Source organism: Mesoplodon bidens (assembly GCF_964165515.1).
Source record: "Mesoplodon bidens genome assembly, chromosome: 19".
Classification (NCBI taxonomy): domain Eukaryota; kingdom Metazoa; phylum Chordata; class Mammalia; order Artiodactyla; family Ziphiidae; genus Mesoplodon; species Mesoplodon bidens.
The window spans coordinates 46,916,559-46,931,257 of record NC_138179.1 but is presented as its reverse complement, the minus strand read 5'-3'; the positions used below and the strand labels follow the sequence as shown (position 1 = coordinate 46,931,257).

The 14,699-nt window shown below is 41.3% G+C and overlaps 1 protein-coding gene across 4 annotated transcripts in view; it reads left to right on the top strand.

The window, feature by feature from the left end:
- TANC2 (tetratricopeptide repeat, ankyrin repeat and coiled-coil containing 2) overlaps nt 1-14,699 on the top strand; it is a 356,371-nt gene that overhangs the window by 327,627 nt on the left and 14,045 nt on the right. For all 4 annotated transcript variants that reach the window (XM_081218265.1, XM_081218264.1, XM_081218263.1 and 1 more), the window contains 3 exons: nt 3,728-3,913; nt 6,301-6,394; nt 12,790-12,923. In XM_081218265.1, the coding sequence (XP_081074391.1) occupies nt 3,728-3,913; nt 6,301-6,394; nt 12,790-12,923 (414 nt within the window). The remainder of the gene's footprint in view (nt 1-3,727; nt 3,914-6,300; nt 6,395-12,789; nt 12,924-14,699) is intronic.

Genomic DNA, 14,699 nt, shown 5'->3' with positions numbered 1-14,699 from the left:
TTGTAGCCCAATGGTATTGTGTTTCCATCCTGAAAACAAACTGAGGATTTTGGTGGTTTTGCAGTGAAATATAAGTAATAGGTATGACCTCGTTCTGAGGTGTCCAGTGTCCGTACCCAGGAAGAACTGTGTCTCCTGAGACTCCTTTGGGAGCTGGGACCTGGGAACCTCAGTGAAATCTCAGAGCTGTAGATGTTAACTGTGATACAGGAATGGTCCACCTGCAATGTCCTAGTCATTTGAATGAACACCTCTAGAAACAGAGTGATAACTGGGCCTTATTATTACTGCTGTGAATTCATGTTCTAATCTCAGCTGGGTCTTTCCTGTTGCTCAGATATCATTTTATTCATCTCTTATTTTCCCCAGAGCAGATAAATAAATCATTTGTGATCTTTTCAAGACCCTTTCAAACCTCTTTTGCCCTCCTACGACTACCAAGATTGAGTTTATCTCACTGTGCCTCGCTCTCAAAGCTCTATTAACCCTTACGTACACTCACCTTTACTTCTGCCTGAGAGAAGGAAGTGTTTACCTTCCTTTCCAGAATGCTTGCCTCCACTATATATATTTTGTTTTTCTTTTTTTTTCTCGGCAATGCCACACGGCTTGCAGGATCTTAGTTCCCGACCAAGGATGGAACCCATGCCCCCTGCAGTGGAAGTGCGGAGTCCTAACCACTGGACTGCCAGGGAATTCCCCACCTATATTTTTTAATCTCAGTATGTTGCTCTTTCTCTCACATCATTTCATTCTTTTTCTAAATTCACGCTACCTTTCTTCTCAGTTTCTACAACCTATGAATGTGTTATCTAACCCAAAAGAGAAACTCCCCTCCCTCTCCTAACCAGAGGCCACCATCCCATCTCTTCCCACCCATGTTCACCAAGCCTGTCCTAAGAGTCCTCTCTACTTGCTACCACTGCTTCCTTACTACTCCTTAACCACTTGTGGTCTGGCTTCCGTGACAGAAAGAGGAGGCAAGTCATTAAAATCATAAACTTTGGCTTCAAGCACGACCTGGTCAAGGCCTGCATTCACACTTGCTTTCTCTGAGGGCTTGGACGAGTCGTTTGACCTCTCTCAGCCTCACTTGTTTAACCTAGAAACAGGATTAAGAGGGGCATTGTGACAATTAAAAGTAATCAAGCCTTTTTAAAAAGAGATGAAGTCTCTTTTAGTCTCATGCAGTGCCTAATAAATAATATCCTTAAAAAAAAATAAAAACCAACCTCTTGGCATTCAACTGAAGCTGCTCTCAAAAGTAACAACTGCCAATCGCCAAATAAAGTAACTACTTCTCATTTCTCACCCCTCTAAACCACTTAAGTATTTAGCCAGTTATTTTGTTGCATAACTGAGTTGAATGTTCTTCAATTACAGTTGGTCTGATATTTTCTCTTCATTAGATTGAGTTTGTATGTTTTCAGCAAGCACACCACAGACATGGTGCCCTGCCCTTATTCATGCAGCACTGCAGGAGGTGCGTGATGTTGAGATCTCGTTACAGGGGATGTTAACCTCTATCACTTGGATAAAGTGGTATCTTCCAGGTTTCTCAACCTCAAGTTACTGTTTCTCCCATTTGGAATTAAGAAGTATCTTTTAGGGAGATGCTTTCAGACTAGGCAGATACCTTGTATCTTTTTTTTGTCCACTAATTTAGGATCCATCCATTGATGGGTCCATTCTTGCTGCAGTAATTATTGCTATGATATTTGCATTATAGTGATTTTCTATTTCCCTCTTCCTTCTACATTAATTAATTGGAATTCTACTGTAAGGAAGAGCTGTCCCTTCTCCTCAATGTATTCATTTATTCATTTACTTATAGCGCTACGGGTTCCTGGATATTTATTTTACTCTATGATCTATAACTCATTGCCGGTGTTTTCTTTTTTTGCTCAAATTGCCCCAGATTTGGCCATTGGGAGCTTCTTCACGTTGGTTCCTGTGTCCTTTCAAGTGCCCCCCAACACACACACATTATTTCTTGAGTGCTTCTGTACTTTCTGGCACCACAAGATGTTCCAAACTCATCTTTTGCTATTACTGTCCCAGCCCTGGAATCAACCATTTCCCCAAGAAGCCAAGGGTTCTTTTAATTCATTCCTTTAGTTTTAAAAAAAATACAGTTCTGAACATGAAAATTCTCAATGACTCTCCATTACTTATTAAAATTCAGACCACTAGCCTGGCATTCAAATATCCATGCTCTTGTCCCAAAAGACACTCTCAACTTTGTAGTTTGAACTCCCCCTTAATGTATTTTACCCTTCAAAAACTAGAATTAATCATTTCCTATCCCAGCCAGTTGAGATAGCCCTTTTCTTAGTCCATTTGGGCTGCTGTAATAAAATACCATAGACTGAGTATCTTATAAACATTTCCTTCTTACAGTTCTGGAAGCTAAGTCCCCACAGCATGGTGCCAGCAGATTCGGTGTCTGGTGAGAGCTTCCTGGTTTACAGACAGTGCCTTCTCGCTGTGTCGTCACACGGTGGAAAGGGGCAAGCAAGCTCTCTGGAGCCTCTGTATAAGGATACTAATCCCATTCATGAGGGCAGACCCAATCACTTTCCAAAGGCACCACCTCCTAATTACCTCAGGGGTTAGAATTCCAGCGAATAATGGTGGGAGAACACAAACATTCAGACCATTGCACCTTTCCCTCTGAATCTGTTCCTGCTTCTGGCTGGAAATTCTCTGAAATTTTATTGCACTTTTGCTTTCCTTCTGACATTTATTATATTACACCTTTGTTGGACAACTTTTTGTTGTATTGGTTGCATCGCCCCTATCTTGTTCAAAATGTTGAGAGTAGAATCTATATTTTACTCTCTTATTTACCTTTTTATCCTATCGTGTACCTTGTACATGGTAGGCATTCAGTAAACATTTGTTATATGGATGGCTGGGTGGAACTAAAGCTGGAGAGAACCAGATACAGAACTTAGGCTTCAAGTGCTCTAACTACCACTGGAAAATAACCTGCCCACCTGCCAGAAAAGGCTGTTCATCTGTTGAGACTTGTAGCTGGGGACCTTCTGGTAGATTGACCTTAGTCAGCCTTCTCTTTCAGCCTAAACTTGTAACCAGCACTGCAACTGTAAAAACTGCTGTTGGAACATAGTCTAGCATTAAGTTCCAAGTACCTCTAGCCATTTTGGCCAGATGGTTGAGATTCTGCCCGCCCACTGGAAGAGAGCAGTGGCCTTTGCCAAAGCATAGTGGTCAAATGTGTGATTCATGATATGAGATGTTTTGCTTCTTTGGAAGACCAAAAAATTTGAGCTTCAAAATTTTTTTCTTTCATGATTTCAAAGACAGTTTTTTGTGCCAACGCAGCTTATAAGTCTTTCAAATTTGGGTCTAAAAAGAACTATTTGAGGACAAGGGAGAGTGTACCTCGGGAAAACAAAGCTGGAGCTGGGAGTTTTGGTGTTTAGTTTTGGGGTTGGTTTTTTTTTTTGGTTTCTTTTGATGTGAAAACAAAAGCCTGACGTTATGCAAAGAGGTTCTCCCCAGAGGGGCATCTACCAGAGTTGTAGCTCAGTGAAGATCTAGCCTGAGTAGGAGAGTATCTTCTAAATTTTCTCAGGGATTGGTCCAAGGAATAGGAGAGGATGAATCTTAGTAGTCCAGACCTGTGCCGTGGGCTGATGTGACTAGATTGGGAATACAGCCACAGTCTCTTTCACATAGGTTTCTCTGTCCCCTCCCACAGGTGGATCACTTGGATAAGAATGGGCAGTGTGCCTTGGTCCATGCTGCACTCCGAGGTCATCTGGAGGTTGTCAAGTTTTTGATTCAGTGTGACTGGACAATGGCGGGCCAGCAGCAAGGGGTGTTTAAGAAGAGCCACGCCATCCAGCAGGCCCTCATCGCTGCAGCTAGCATGGGTTATACTGAGGTAAGAAAGCAGCAGATAAGGTTTGGGGGGTTTTTTCAAGCTATGTATTGAAGGACCTAGGAAACCAGGAAAAAGGGGTTGCATTAGTATAAAATTGCCAGCCTAGGGCTTCCCTGGTGGCGCAGTGGTTAAGAATCCACCTGCCAATGCAGGGGACACGGGTTCGAGCCCTGGTCCAGGAAGACTCCACATACCGCGGAGCAACTAAGCCCATGCACCACAGCTACCGAGCCTGCGCTCTAGAGCCCGCGAGCCACAACTGCTGAGCCTGCGTGCTGCAACTACTGAAGCCCACGCACCTGGAGCCTGTGCTCCGCAACAAGAGAAGCCACCACAATGAGAAGCCCGCACACCACAACGAAGAGAAGCCCCCGCTCGCTGCAACTAGAGAAAGCCTGCACACAGCAACAAAGACCCAACGCAGCCAAAAATAAATTTAAAAAAAATTTGTTAGCCTAATTAATGTGAATTAGGTTTTTGGTCATTGATCTGAGGAGTAGGGAGATTCCAGGGTACCTAGAATTATGTTGGAAAGGACCTGGGGAATTATCTAATCTGATTCCTCCCCATCTTTCCACCCCTATTTAACAGACAATGACACTAGGCTCAGGGGGATTATTTTTTGACCTGTGTTCACATGGGTAGGCAGAGTGGAATGGAAAGGGCACAACAGTTGGAATCTCAGAAGGACCAGGGTTGAGGCCCAGCTTTCCTACTCATCAGCTCTGGACCTTGGGCAATTTACCTAATCTCTTAGAACCTTAGTTTCCGACCAGTAAAGCGAGGCTAATAAATTCTTTTTTACAAGGTTGATAGGAGATGTAAACTGTTAAACACTGTGCAGATGGTATTTTTGCTAATTTATTTATTAATGAAAGTAATAATACAGTGGCAAAATATGTGGAATTGGTAGTGTTCTAGGAAATGTGTAACAGCCAGCTCTGGGGATGGGAGTGGAGTGGAGCAGAAGTGTGTGTGTGTGTGTGAGTGTGTGTGTACATACAGACTTAAATTTATTATAAATTTTACTGATATTAAAAAAAATGTTGGGCTTCCCTGGTGACGCAGTGGTTGAGAGTCCGCCTGCCGATGCAGGGGACACGGGTTCACGGGTTCGTGCCCTGGTCCGGGAAGATCCCACATGCCGCGGAGCGGCTGGGCCCGTGAGCCATGGCCGCTGAGCCTGTGCGTCCGGAGCCTGTGCTCCGCAACTAGAGAGGCCACAGCAGTGAGAGGCCCGCGAACTGCAAAAAAAAAAAAAAAAAAAAATATTGCAGACAGTTTACAAATAATAATGAATTGTGTAATACTCTTAATTGAATGGTTTTGTTGATTTTTGCTAAATGTATATCCGTACCCAGCCTGTGGTTACAACTCAACCATGATTTGATAAATGAAGTTGCACCCCTATTTGCTCTTTTCCCAATAATTTTGTCATTAAATCTGATGTGCAATCTACTGTTAAACTACTTCTCACCCTCATACAAATTATATTCATTAAACTGGAACCTCTTTTAGCTTTAGCACTAAATCAAATCCTCATTTACAAAGTTTGCCAACTTCCAGGGTATAAGTACCCCCACCATGGCTGATTTCAAGCTGCCAATTAAGAAGTTATAACATTTGATATTTTAACCTTTTTTAATATAATATCTTTAATTGTTATTTAATTTTTAATAAACATCTTTGTTTACTGACTGGCTTGCAAAATTCCGAAAATTTAACAGTCCGGTTTCATGGGCCAGTACAAATGGACTCGCCACTGCTTGAGATGCTTCAGTGACACAGCTACCCCATCAGCTGACCTGACATATCACCAAGGGAATATTAAGTAAATTCGGAATTTTTATTACCTATAGAAGGTTTTTTAGCTCTCTCTACAGTGAAATTCCTGGAAACAGAGCTGTCACTTTCCTTTGTTGTTAGCAGCCATTCTCCTTTTATTATCCCCAAACAGTCCTTGTAATTCCAAGAGTAAAAAAGATAATAGCTCCGCTCTGAAAAACTACAGGCCCTCAGTTTTCTCCATATTTATATTCTGGGTTTTGTTTATTGATTTTTTTTCCTGTTTATTTCTTGGTAGCATTTTTATTAGGAGGACGAGGGTTTGCTTTTTTAACTCAAATGTGATAAATATGTGATTTTTAAAAGTCACATGCTATGTAAGTTAATTGTGTTCAAGGGAAACATGTAAACTGTACCTGGTAGAACAAATGCTCGTCATGGCAGCTTTGGGTTTTTATGCGAGGACAGTCAGTTCTGATTCCTTTTGTGTGCAAGAGAGAGTGTGACCCTGGGGTATCCAGGTATCTTCCAAACCTCACAGGCTAGTATCAATAGTATAGTTTTCCACCTGACCTTTGAGCTGACACAACTTCTTGTTTCAGATTGTCTCCTACCTACTTGATCTTCCAGAAAAAGATGAGGAAGAGGTGGAGCGAGCACAGATCAACAGCTTTGACAGTCTCTGGGGAGAGACAGGTACCTCTTGTGGACATCTCTCTCTTCTCTGTGAATGTGTCATGTCTGTGTGGAGATATTCTCTGCATCTCACACCCTGATTTTTTTCTCTGCCAGACCAAAGGTGGCAGTCTCTGTCTTATGGCTATTGTGTTGGAGACTGATTCAGCCAAAGTAAAAAGTCACACCATTTCCTTCTGTCAATCTTCTTTCCCTTGGGATGCTCCATGCCATTAGCCCCAGCGTCTTCTTTCAGACAAAAGCCTCCCCCGCTCTTGTTTCCAAATATTTTAAAAGACTGAAAGTTTCCTTACAATGTGCCAAACCATAGCAGAAAATAGTTGTGAACTTTTTTTCCCTGTGATCCTTATAGCAGTTAGGCATAAATATTTCTCCTGTAGCTATAAACCAAGAAGTTAAATTTTTATCGACACCTCTGGCTTACTGAACCAAGTGTTATCATGGTGGAGTGGTCCTGACGTGGTTAAACTGATACGTCATGAGTACAGTTGCTATCAGGATGCAAAATGAAGGGCCCCCCTGTAGGGCACAGCCCTGCGCAGTGTCTCACGATCTGTAGCAAAGCCATTTCTGTATTGCTTGGTACTTACTCCACAAACAGATAGCAAAGCCATTTCTATATTGCTTGGTACTTACTCCACAAACAGAAGCCTCTTCCTTGTGGCCTTTGCAGGAAGTGATTGTTGTCTTTCCCCCAAGTCTAAACTGGAACATCTGGAAAAACATTAGTAACCTTTTATGTGTTTGTGAAACCAGGGCAGTAAAAACTGTAGAGTCACCACAGATATGTGTCATGTTTGCCAGGATAAGTAGACCAACATTGAGATGGCCGATTTTAGGGAGAATATTTTACTAAACAAGAAGGGGATATGCTTTGGTTGGGGTCAGAATGTTATTAAAAATGAGAAGATGCTTGAATTCACTTAAAATGTATAATTACCTATTGAACTGTGATGTTTCCACACATGGCAGTAATCTTATATAGGTTTCATGGCTTCTTTAACATCGTGTAGAATGGTCCAGAGCTCAGGAATTTGCTTCTCAAACAATCCCTCCCTCTGTCAGAGCCAAAGGGAGCAGATGCCGGGCAGCTGCAGCTTAAGAGCCCATGACAGATTAAAGGAAAATGTGCAGCTGGCAACAGCTGCTGTCTCTGGGGCCCCACCCTGAGGGAAGCCAGAGGACAGACCGAGGGGAAGGGGCTGGCCAGGACACCAGCAGTTGTGGAGTGTGCATCCTGAGACGTGGAGCTGCAGGAGAGACATGATGGTTTACAGCCCATCAGCAAAGCCTCCCTGGCACAGCCCCGCCGTCCTTCCCAGAGTCTCCTATTGCCAGGCCACACACGTGCAACCCTAACCCTAACTGGGGAGCGCAACAAAAAGTAGTGGCCCGATGGCGATAGTGGACAGAAATTACAAGACTAACAATCATAGTGATGAATATCACACACATCCTAGTGCTGTCCTTGAAAGAATTCCTTAAAAATGTTCAAGAAGGGTGTGAACTAAGTGGAAGACTTATTTTTATTGATATGAATTTCTTATTAGAATAAAACGTAACAGCCTCAGGACTTTTAAAAGATTTCCTGCTTTAAAGTGTGCAATAAAGTTTGTTACATTAATTTTCTTACATACATACCGTATCTCGAGATTGTAAAAAAAAAATCAAATTTTCATGTCAGTTTGCTTGTAGTCAGGATTATGTTGTGTTTAATTTTATATGAACTAATTTCAGCATTATGAACATAAGACATTATTTAAATATGAGTTAGAATGAAATACATTTGTAATATAATCTATAGAGCTATAAAAAGTTATTTGACTTCAGAAAAATTTCTGGGAAATAATGTCTTCGCTATGTTAAAAAATGTCCCTACAACTCACCACTAGTGTAGAGTAGACTCTGAGTTGCTTTTCTGTCTATAGTGATGGATTTACCAAGTACACATGTTTCTTTTTAACTTACAGCACATAATCATTTAAAATTTATAATGACTCATTGAATTGTGATGTTCCCTCCAATGGCAAAATCTTATACAGGTTTCCCTTGCATAGAGAACGAAGGTCTATGACCTGCAGCCAGCTGGTTAGCATCTCGTATCTGCAACCCTGGCCTAAACAACCCAATTTTTACTTAGGGAAAATATGATGGTAATGATGTTTCCAACAATTTGTATCATTTACGGTATTAAATCCAAAACACCAGTAACTATAAGAAACTATATAACCATTATTTTATGTGCCATTCCAAAAAAAAAAACCAGAAAGAAAAACCCTCTGCCTATAAAACCGACACAGTTCTTTATTATCACATCGATTATAAGATGCAACCTGACTGAGATATTAAAAATGCGGAGGGAAGACAGTACATCTTAGAATCAATGAAATATATCTTAGCATATAGTGAAATATTTATTGAGATGTAATTTTTACATATCAGATTTTCTAAAAGCAGGTCACTGCAATATCCTGGTTGTCTTCGTCCTCCTTTTATGGCCTTTTTGTCCTTCCAAAGAGCACCTTCCTACATCGAGCTTTCACCATCTGGCTGACCCCCTCCCTCCTGCAGGGTTTTCACAGATTTCTTATGGAACACAGAAATCTGTGTTCCAACACAGAAGAAAGGCAATTAAGATGACAAGATTGTTCACCAACCCCTCCTCTCCTTTATTTTACAGCTATAGAACAGAACCAGCATTAAAAGCTTCTAGCAACTCTGCAGAGCCTGAGCCATCCATGGCCCAAAAGTAGCGAAAATTCAGAAAATAAACAAGATACCATTAATTCATGCCTTCATCATCTTTTGTCTAGATTATTGCAACTACTTCCTAGCTGATCTTCTTGCCTCTGGCCTCACCCTTTTGTGATTTATCTCCCAGACTTCAGCCAAAATGATCTCTCTAAGCCACAGTCTGCCCATGTCACTTTCCTGCTTACCACCCTTCATTGACCACCTGTAACATTAATGTAGCATAAAAAGGGACTTCCCTGGTGGTCCAGTGGTTACGACTCCACGCTCCCAATGCAGGGGGCACAGGTTCGATCCCTGGTCGGGGAACTAAGATCCCACATGCTGTGTGATGTGGCCAAAAAAAAAAACAAGGTAGCATCAAAAAGATGTGTCATGATCTCTAGCATCATCTATTGCCTGTCATCTCCAGTAGGAGTAAACGTGCCGTTCCCCACCTCAGTGCCTTTATACGTGCTCTCCCTGTGCCTAGAATGCCTCCCTGTTGTCGTTGCCTATAAGTCTCCTATTTCTCTTTCAGCATCTGGTTTAGATTGTCATCTCTTCCTGGAGACCTTCTCAGACACTTCTTCCTCTGTGCCACCTCCAGACAACCCCCGTGGACTTATCTCTGTTGTGCTTATCACACTGTATAGTAATGTATTTGTTTGTCTGTTATCCTTATTCAACCCTGAGTTCCTTGAGAGCCAACAGTATCTGACAAATAGCTCTATAAAGGTTTAACTAATTAATGTTGTTTTGGATAGCAGTGATCAGTATATGTCTTCCCCACCCACCTCCATCCCATCGGTCTTCCATGACCTGTCGGTGCTGTACACTTTCAAGGTTGAGGAGATAAAAGAACCATTTGCTTCTCTGCATTCTATTTAGCATCAGCATCCCATCGAAGCTGACTTTGGCTATTTCATCAACTCTGAGCTGTAGCCTGTCTGTCTCTTCAAACTCCTTAGCCGTTTCCCTTTGAAAAAGGACCATTTATTTCAGATAATCTCATCAGATGCTGACACGCTAGGGAACGAATTCTGTCACTGGTCTCTTAGGAAGAGAGATTTGGCTCCAAACTGTTAACATTTGCTCTAAGAATCAGTTTGTTGTTTTACAGAACTGGCTTTGCCTTAATCATCTCTCTTTCAAAAAGTTTTAACGGTTTTTGATAAGAACTATATAAAATCCAGCCAAAGCAACTCCTTGCTCTTGGATTTTGAAAAGTACAGACCCAATTTTCCATAGTTGTGTTGTTCTGAGATGAAGTTGGCCAGCTGTGTTAGTGACCATGTCCAGATATCAGCTGGAGATTCCTGCCAAATTACATCATAACCTAAGTAACAGAGATGATACAACAAAGAAAAAGGCCGAATGGAACATTCCCTCTCATATAAACATGTTGTCCGGTGGGTTGAGATGGGCCAGCCCCCAGCAACATGACTCCAGGTTAAAGCAGACAGTATATAAGTTTAGCTTTCGGGATGGGCACTGCTTGTGAATTTTTATCTGTGTTCTGTGAACTAGCATCATTGACGAGAGGCTTGATTCTGAAATACTGTCTGTATTTTCTCCAGAGTGCTGGAAATTCTTGCGTGAAAAAGAATGTATTTGCGCGCACACACACACACACACCCCATGCCATACACAAGACATTGAAAGGGAGGTTTGCTGCATCCCTGCCCCCTGGTAGCTACTTTAAACTTGGGAGAGTTAGAAATTTTCCAAACCCTTTGTTTTATGTACCAACAAGATGATTCTTATGGTTCCTAACAAGTGTCTAACCCAGTCAAGTTCTTTCTTTTTCCCCAGCTTGACTGAGATATAATTGACATACAACATTGTGTAAGTTTAATGTATACAATGTGATGATTGCCAGTCAAATTCTTAAGCTACTCTTGTGTTCTGACCTAGGAACTAAAGTTGTTTTTTTTTTCCTGAACTATTAGAAATGTGAACTTGGAAAAGAGGGAAAATCACTTTGATTTAAAGAACAAGAGACAAAACTTCTCAGTCAAGTAAACAATCAAACCCATCAATACTTGTAACTTATCCATTCGGGACTTGGAAATGACCCTCACCTCAGATAGGATGAAGCCTCTGCCCTTCTGTGAGGAACAGGACGGAAATGCCTATGTTAAGAGTTCCAAAAAAAATAAAATGAAAAATACACATAAGACAAGGCCTAGATACATCTAGTTTAAGATCTTCTAAAATTGCCACATTTTCCTTCATAAGCCCTTTCTGTCCTTGAGGAAGGAAAAGATTACTTTGAAGGTTTATCTCAGTGGAAATTACAGGTAGTTTTAGTTTTGCATATGAGTCAGTTGTGGATAAATTTGGCCAAGCTCAAAGACAAAATGCCTTAATTTGCACTTACATGAAAAAAATCACAAGTGACCATTTGATTTGAATTTCAATTGCTTCCCTGATTCGATACCAACATTTGTAAACTGAAATATTTTCTGCACCTGCCAAGTATGATCTTCCTCTGATTTGTCATTGGAGTAGGTGGCCACAATAAAGGAAGGACCTGCTGACTGCCACATCCGTTTTTCAAGTCTGTGTGGGGAAAAAGGTCTCCATACCCTTTCTTTAAAAGCATAACTCCTGCCATCTTCTAACAGTGTTTACCATCTTCCCTACCCTCATCCATTTAAAACACTGAGTGTACACGTTTGAGATCCCTGGTTAAGAAACAAATACATGTTTGTTCAAATATGAACTTAGTAGAAAGTATATCGACAAATTCCTCTTACTGCTATTGAAATAGTACTCAAAGGATGAAATAAGCACTCTTAGAATCTCCACTGTATCAGAGATCATAAACAGTGGACAGAGGCACAGCAGGAAGAATGTTTATGTTTCTTCCTGCTGTGTGTCCTTTATCCTCGCTATAGCTGTTCTTTATCTGTGACTCCATTATCCTGTATTCAGAAGAACAGAGCCTTTGTCACACTTCTCTCATCTTTAAGACTATTACCTTGAACAGTTTGGACCCTCCTATGAAAATGGTCACACATGTACTAGAAACTTCTGTCCCAAATGATGAAAAAAAAAAGAATGAAAACTGGCCCAAGGCTCTTAGACTGCAATTTCTTTTTTTTTCCTGTTTTTTTTTACATTTTTTAATATATTTTTATTGTAAATACTCCCTTAAAAGCAATCCAGGAAACTGTCATTTAAGAAATCAACAAAATTAAGACTGCAATTTCTGACTGGTTTTCTGAGTTTAAGGGCCCAGGAGTAGAAATTGGCCGAAGGTGGTTCCTAGCTAACTCTAATAAAAGACCTTAGTCTGCAAAGACCCTTCTCTCTGCATTCTTACCCATGCACATACCAGTAAAAGGTTTGTAGCTGGGACAAGGTACCAAAAAAGAGAGGGATTAAAAGCAGAGAAGACAGTCTGGGTAGGAAGCATGAAACCAAATAAGTTTGGTCAAAGGTGATTTTTTCAATAAAATTATTATAATTGTCTCCATATATGTAAGCCCTTTTATTTTTCTTTGAAAATTTCCTTCATGGCAAAAGTAGCCAAAATCATCATTCTTGGAGGTAAAGTAGCAATTACATTCATCAAACACAGGTATGCTGCCCTGCTTACCCTAGAGGGCTGGAGAAGGCAAGACCCCCTGTCCTCACTCTGTGCTCTCTGCCCTTAGCCCTGACAGCTGCAGCCGGAAGGGGCAAACTGGAGGTGTGTCGTCTACTCCTGGAACAGGGGGCAGCAGTGGCCCAGCCAAACCGCCGAGGGGCAGTGCCCTTATTCAGCACCGTTCGCCAAGGCCACTGGCAGGTAAGCAGGTAGCTACTTCCAGTGCCCCAGGCAGGGGTGAGTTCTGGGTGGGAACTTCTTTTTTTTTTTAACATCTTTATTGGAGTATAATTGCTTTACAATGGTGTGTTAGTTTCTGCTTTATAACAAGTGAATCAGTTATACATATACATATGTTCCCATATCGCTTCCCTCTTGCGTCTCCCTCCCTCCCACCCTCCCTATCCCACCCCTCTAGGTGGTCACAAACCACCTAGCTGATTTCCCTGTTCTATGTGGCTGCTTCCCACTAGCTATCTATTTTACGTTTGGTAGTGCATATGTGTCCATGCCACTCTCTCACTTTGTCACAGCTTACCCTTCCCCCTCCCCATATCCTCAAGTCCATGCTCTAGTAGGTCTGTGTCTTTATTCCCATCTTACTCCTAGGTTCTTCATGACCTTTTTTTTTTTTCCTTAGATTCCATATGTATGTGTTAGCATGTGATATTTGTTTTTCTCTTCCTGGCTTACTTCACTCTGTATGACAGACTCTAGGTCCATCCACCTCACTACAAATAACTCAATTTTACTTCCTCTTATGGCTGAGTAATATTCCATTGTATATATGTGCCACATCTTCTTTATCCATTCATCTGTTGATGGACACTTAGGTTGCTTCCTTGTCCTGGCTATTGTAAATAGAGCTGCAATGAATATTTTGGTACATGACTCTTTTTGAATTATGGTTTTCTCAGGGTATATGCCCAGTAGTGGGATTGCTGGGTCATATGGTAGTTCTATTTTCAGTTTTTGTTTTTTGTTTTTAATTGTAATTTTTTTATTGGAAAACAGATATACAACTTGGATATTTTTAGTTTTTTAAGGAACCTCCCTACTGTTCTCCATAGGCTGTATCAATTCACATTCCTGGGTGGGAACTTCTGAAGCAGAGAGCAAAAAAATCACAAACTTTGGGTTATCCAGCAATCACTGGGTTTGAAGACTTGGGCCTCTGTTATTAATATTCTGGTTAATTGAGAATACGTCAGAAAATTAACATTCATACATTCTGTATAATACAGATCATTCCTGATGATCTGTATCGTATAGAAGGACTAGCTACTTTTGGCCTGGTGGTGCAGTGACCTCCTTTTCACACTTCACAGCATCCCCAGGGTCTCTGGAAGGTTCAAACCTCAACAGATCCCTGCTAACCACTTACAGCAGGTGTGTCTCAGACTTGCAAAAAGAAAATGTGGTATATGTAAATTCTAGTTATGCAGGCTTTCCAGATGTTTGGGTTCTGGATAAATGCTAATTTATATATTTAGGATAGAAAAAAAAGTATATTGGTTATAATCTTTGAAAATGTTTAAGTAGGAAAAAAGTCCTAGGAGCCAAACAGTGCTAAAGAGTTATCAGAGGCTGTATTCTGTATTTACTGTATTCTGTTCAGTTGTAAATATTCACTGCAGGCAGGTTTGCCACCCCTGGAGGCCAGTAAAATGGCACTGACATAGGTGTTGGCGCTTCCATCATGGGGTTGTTTAGTCTACATCTTGACCTTTGTTATCTTGAATTCTTTTTTACTGAGTGACTGGGTCGGACATTTAGAGTTGAGTTCTTCTCATTTGGCTGTCCCTGAGACAGTCAGAGATCGAATCCCATGGTACTAGACCACGCAGGGGATTCTTGCAGTGGAAAGTTTCTTTAGAGGTGACTCGCGGGGAGTTCTCACAGTGTCGGGGAGGGCATGCGTGTGTCTGCTCAGCAGCGCTTCCTGGCTGATTGGTCCCTGCTTCTCTGCACCTGCAG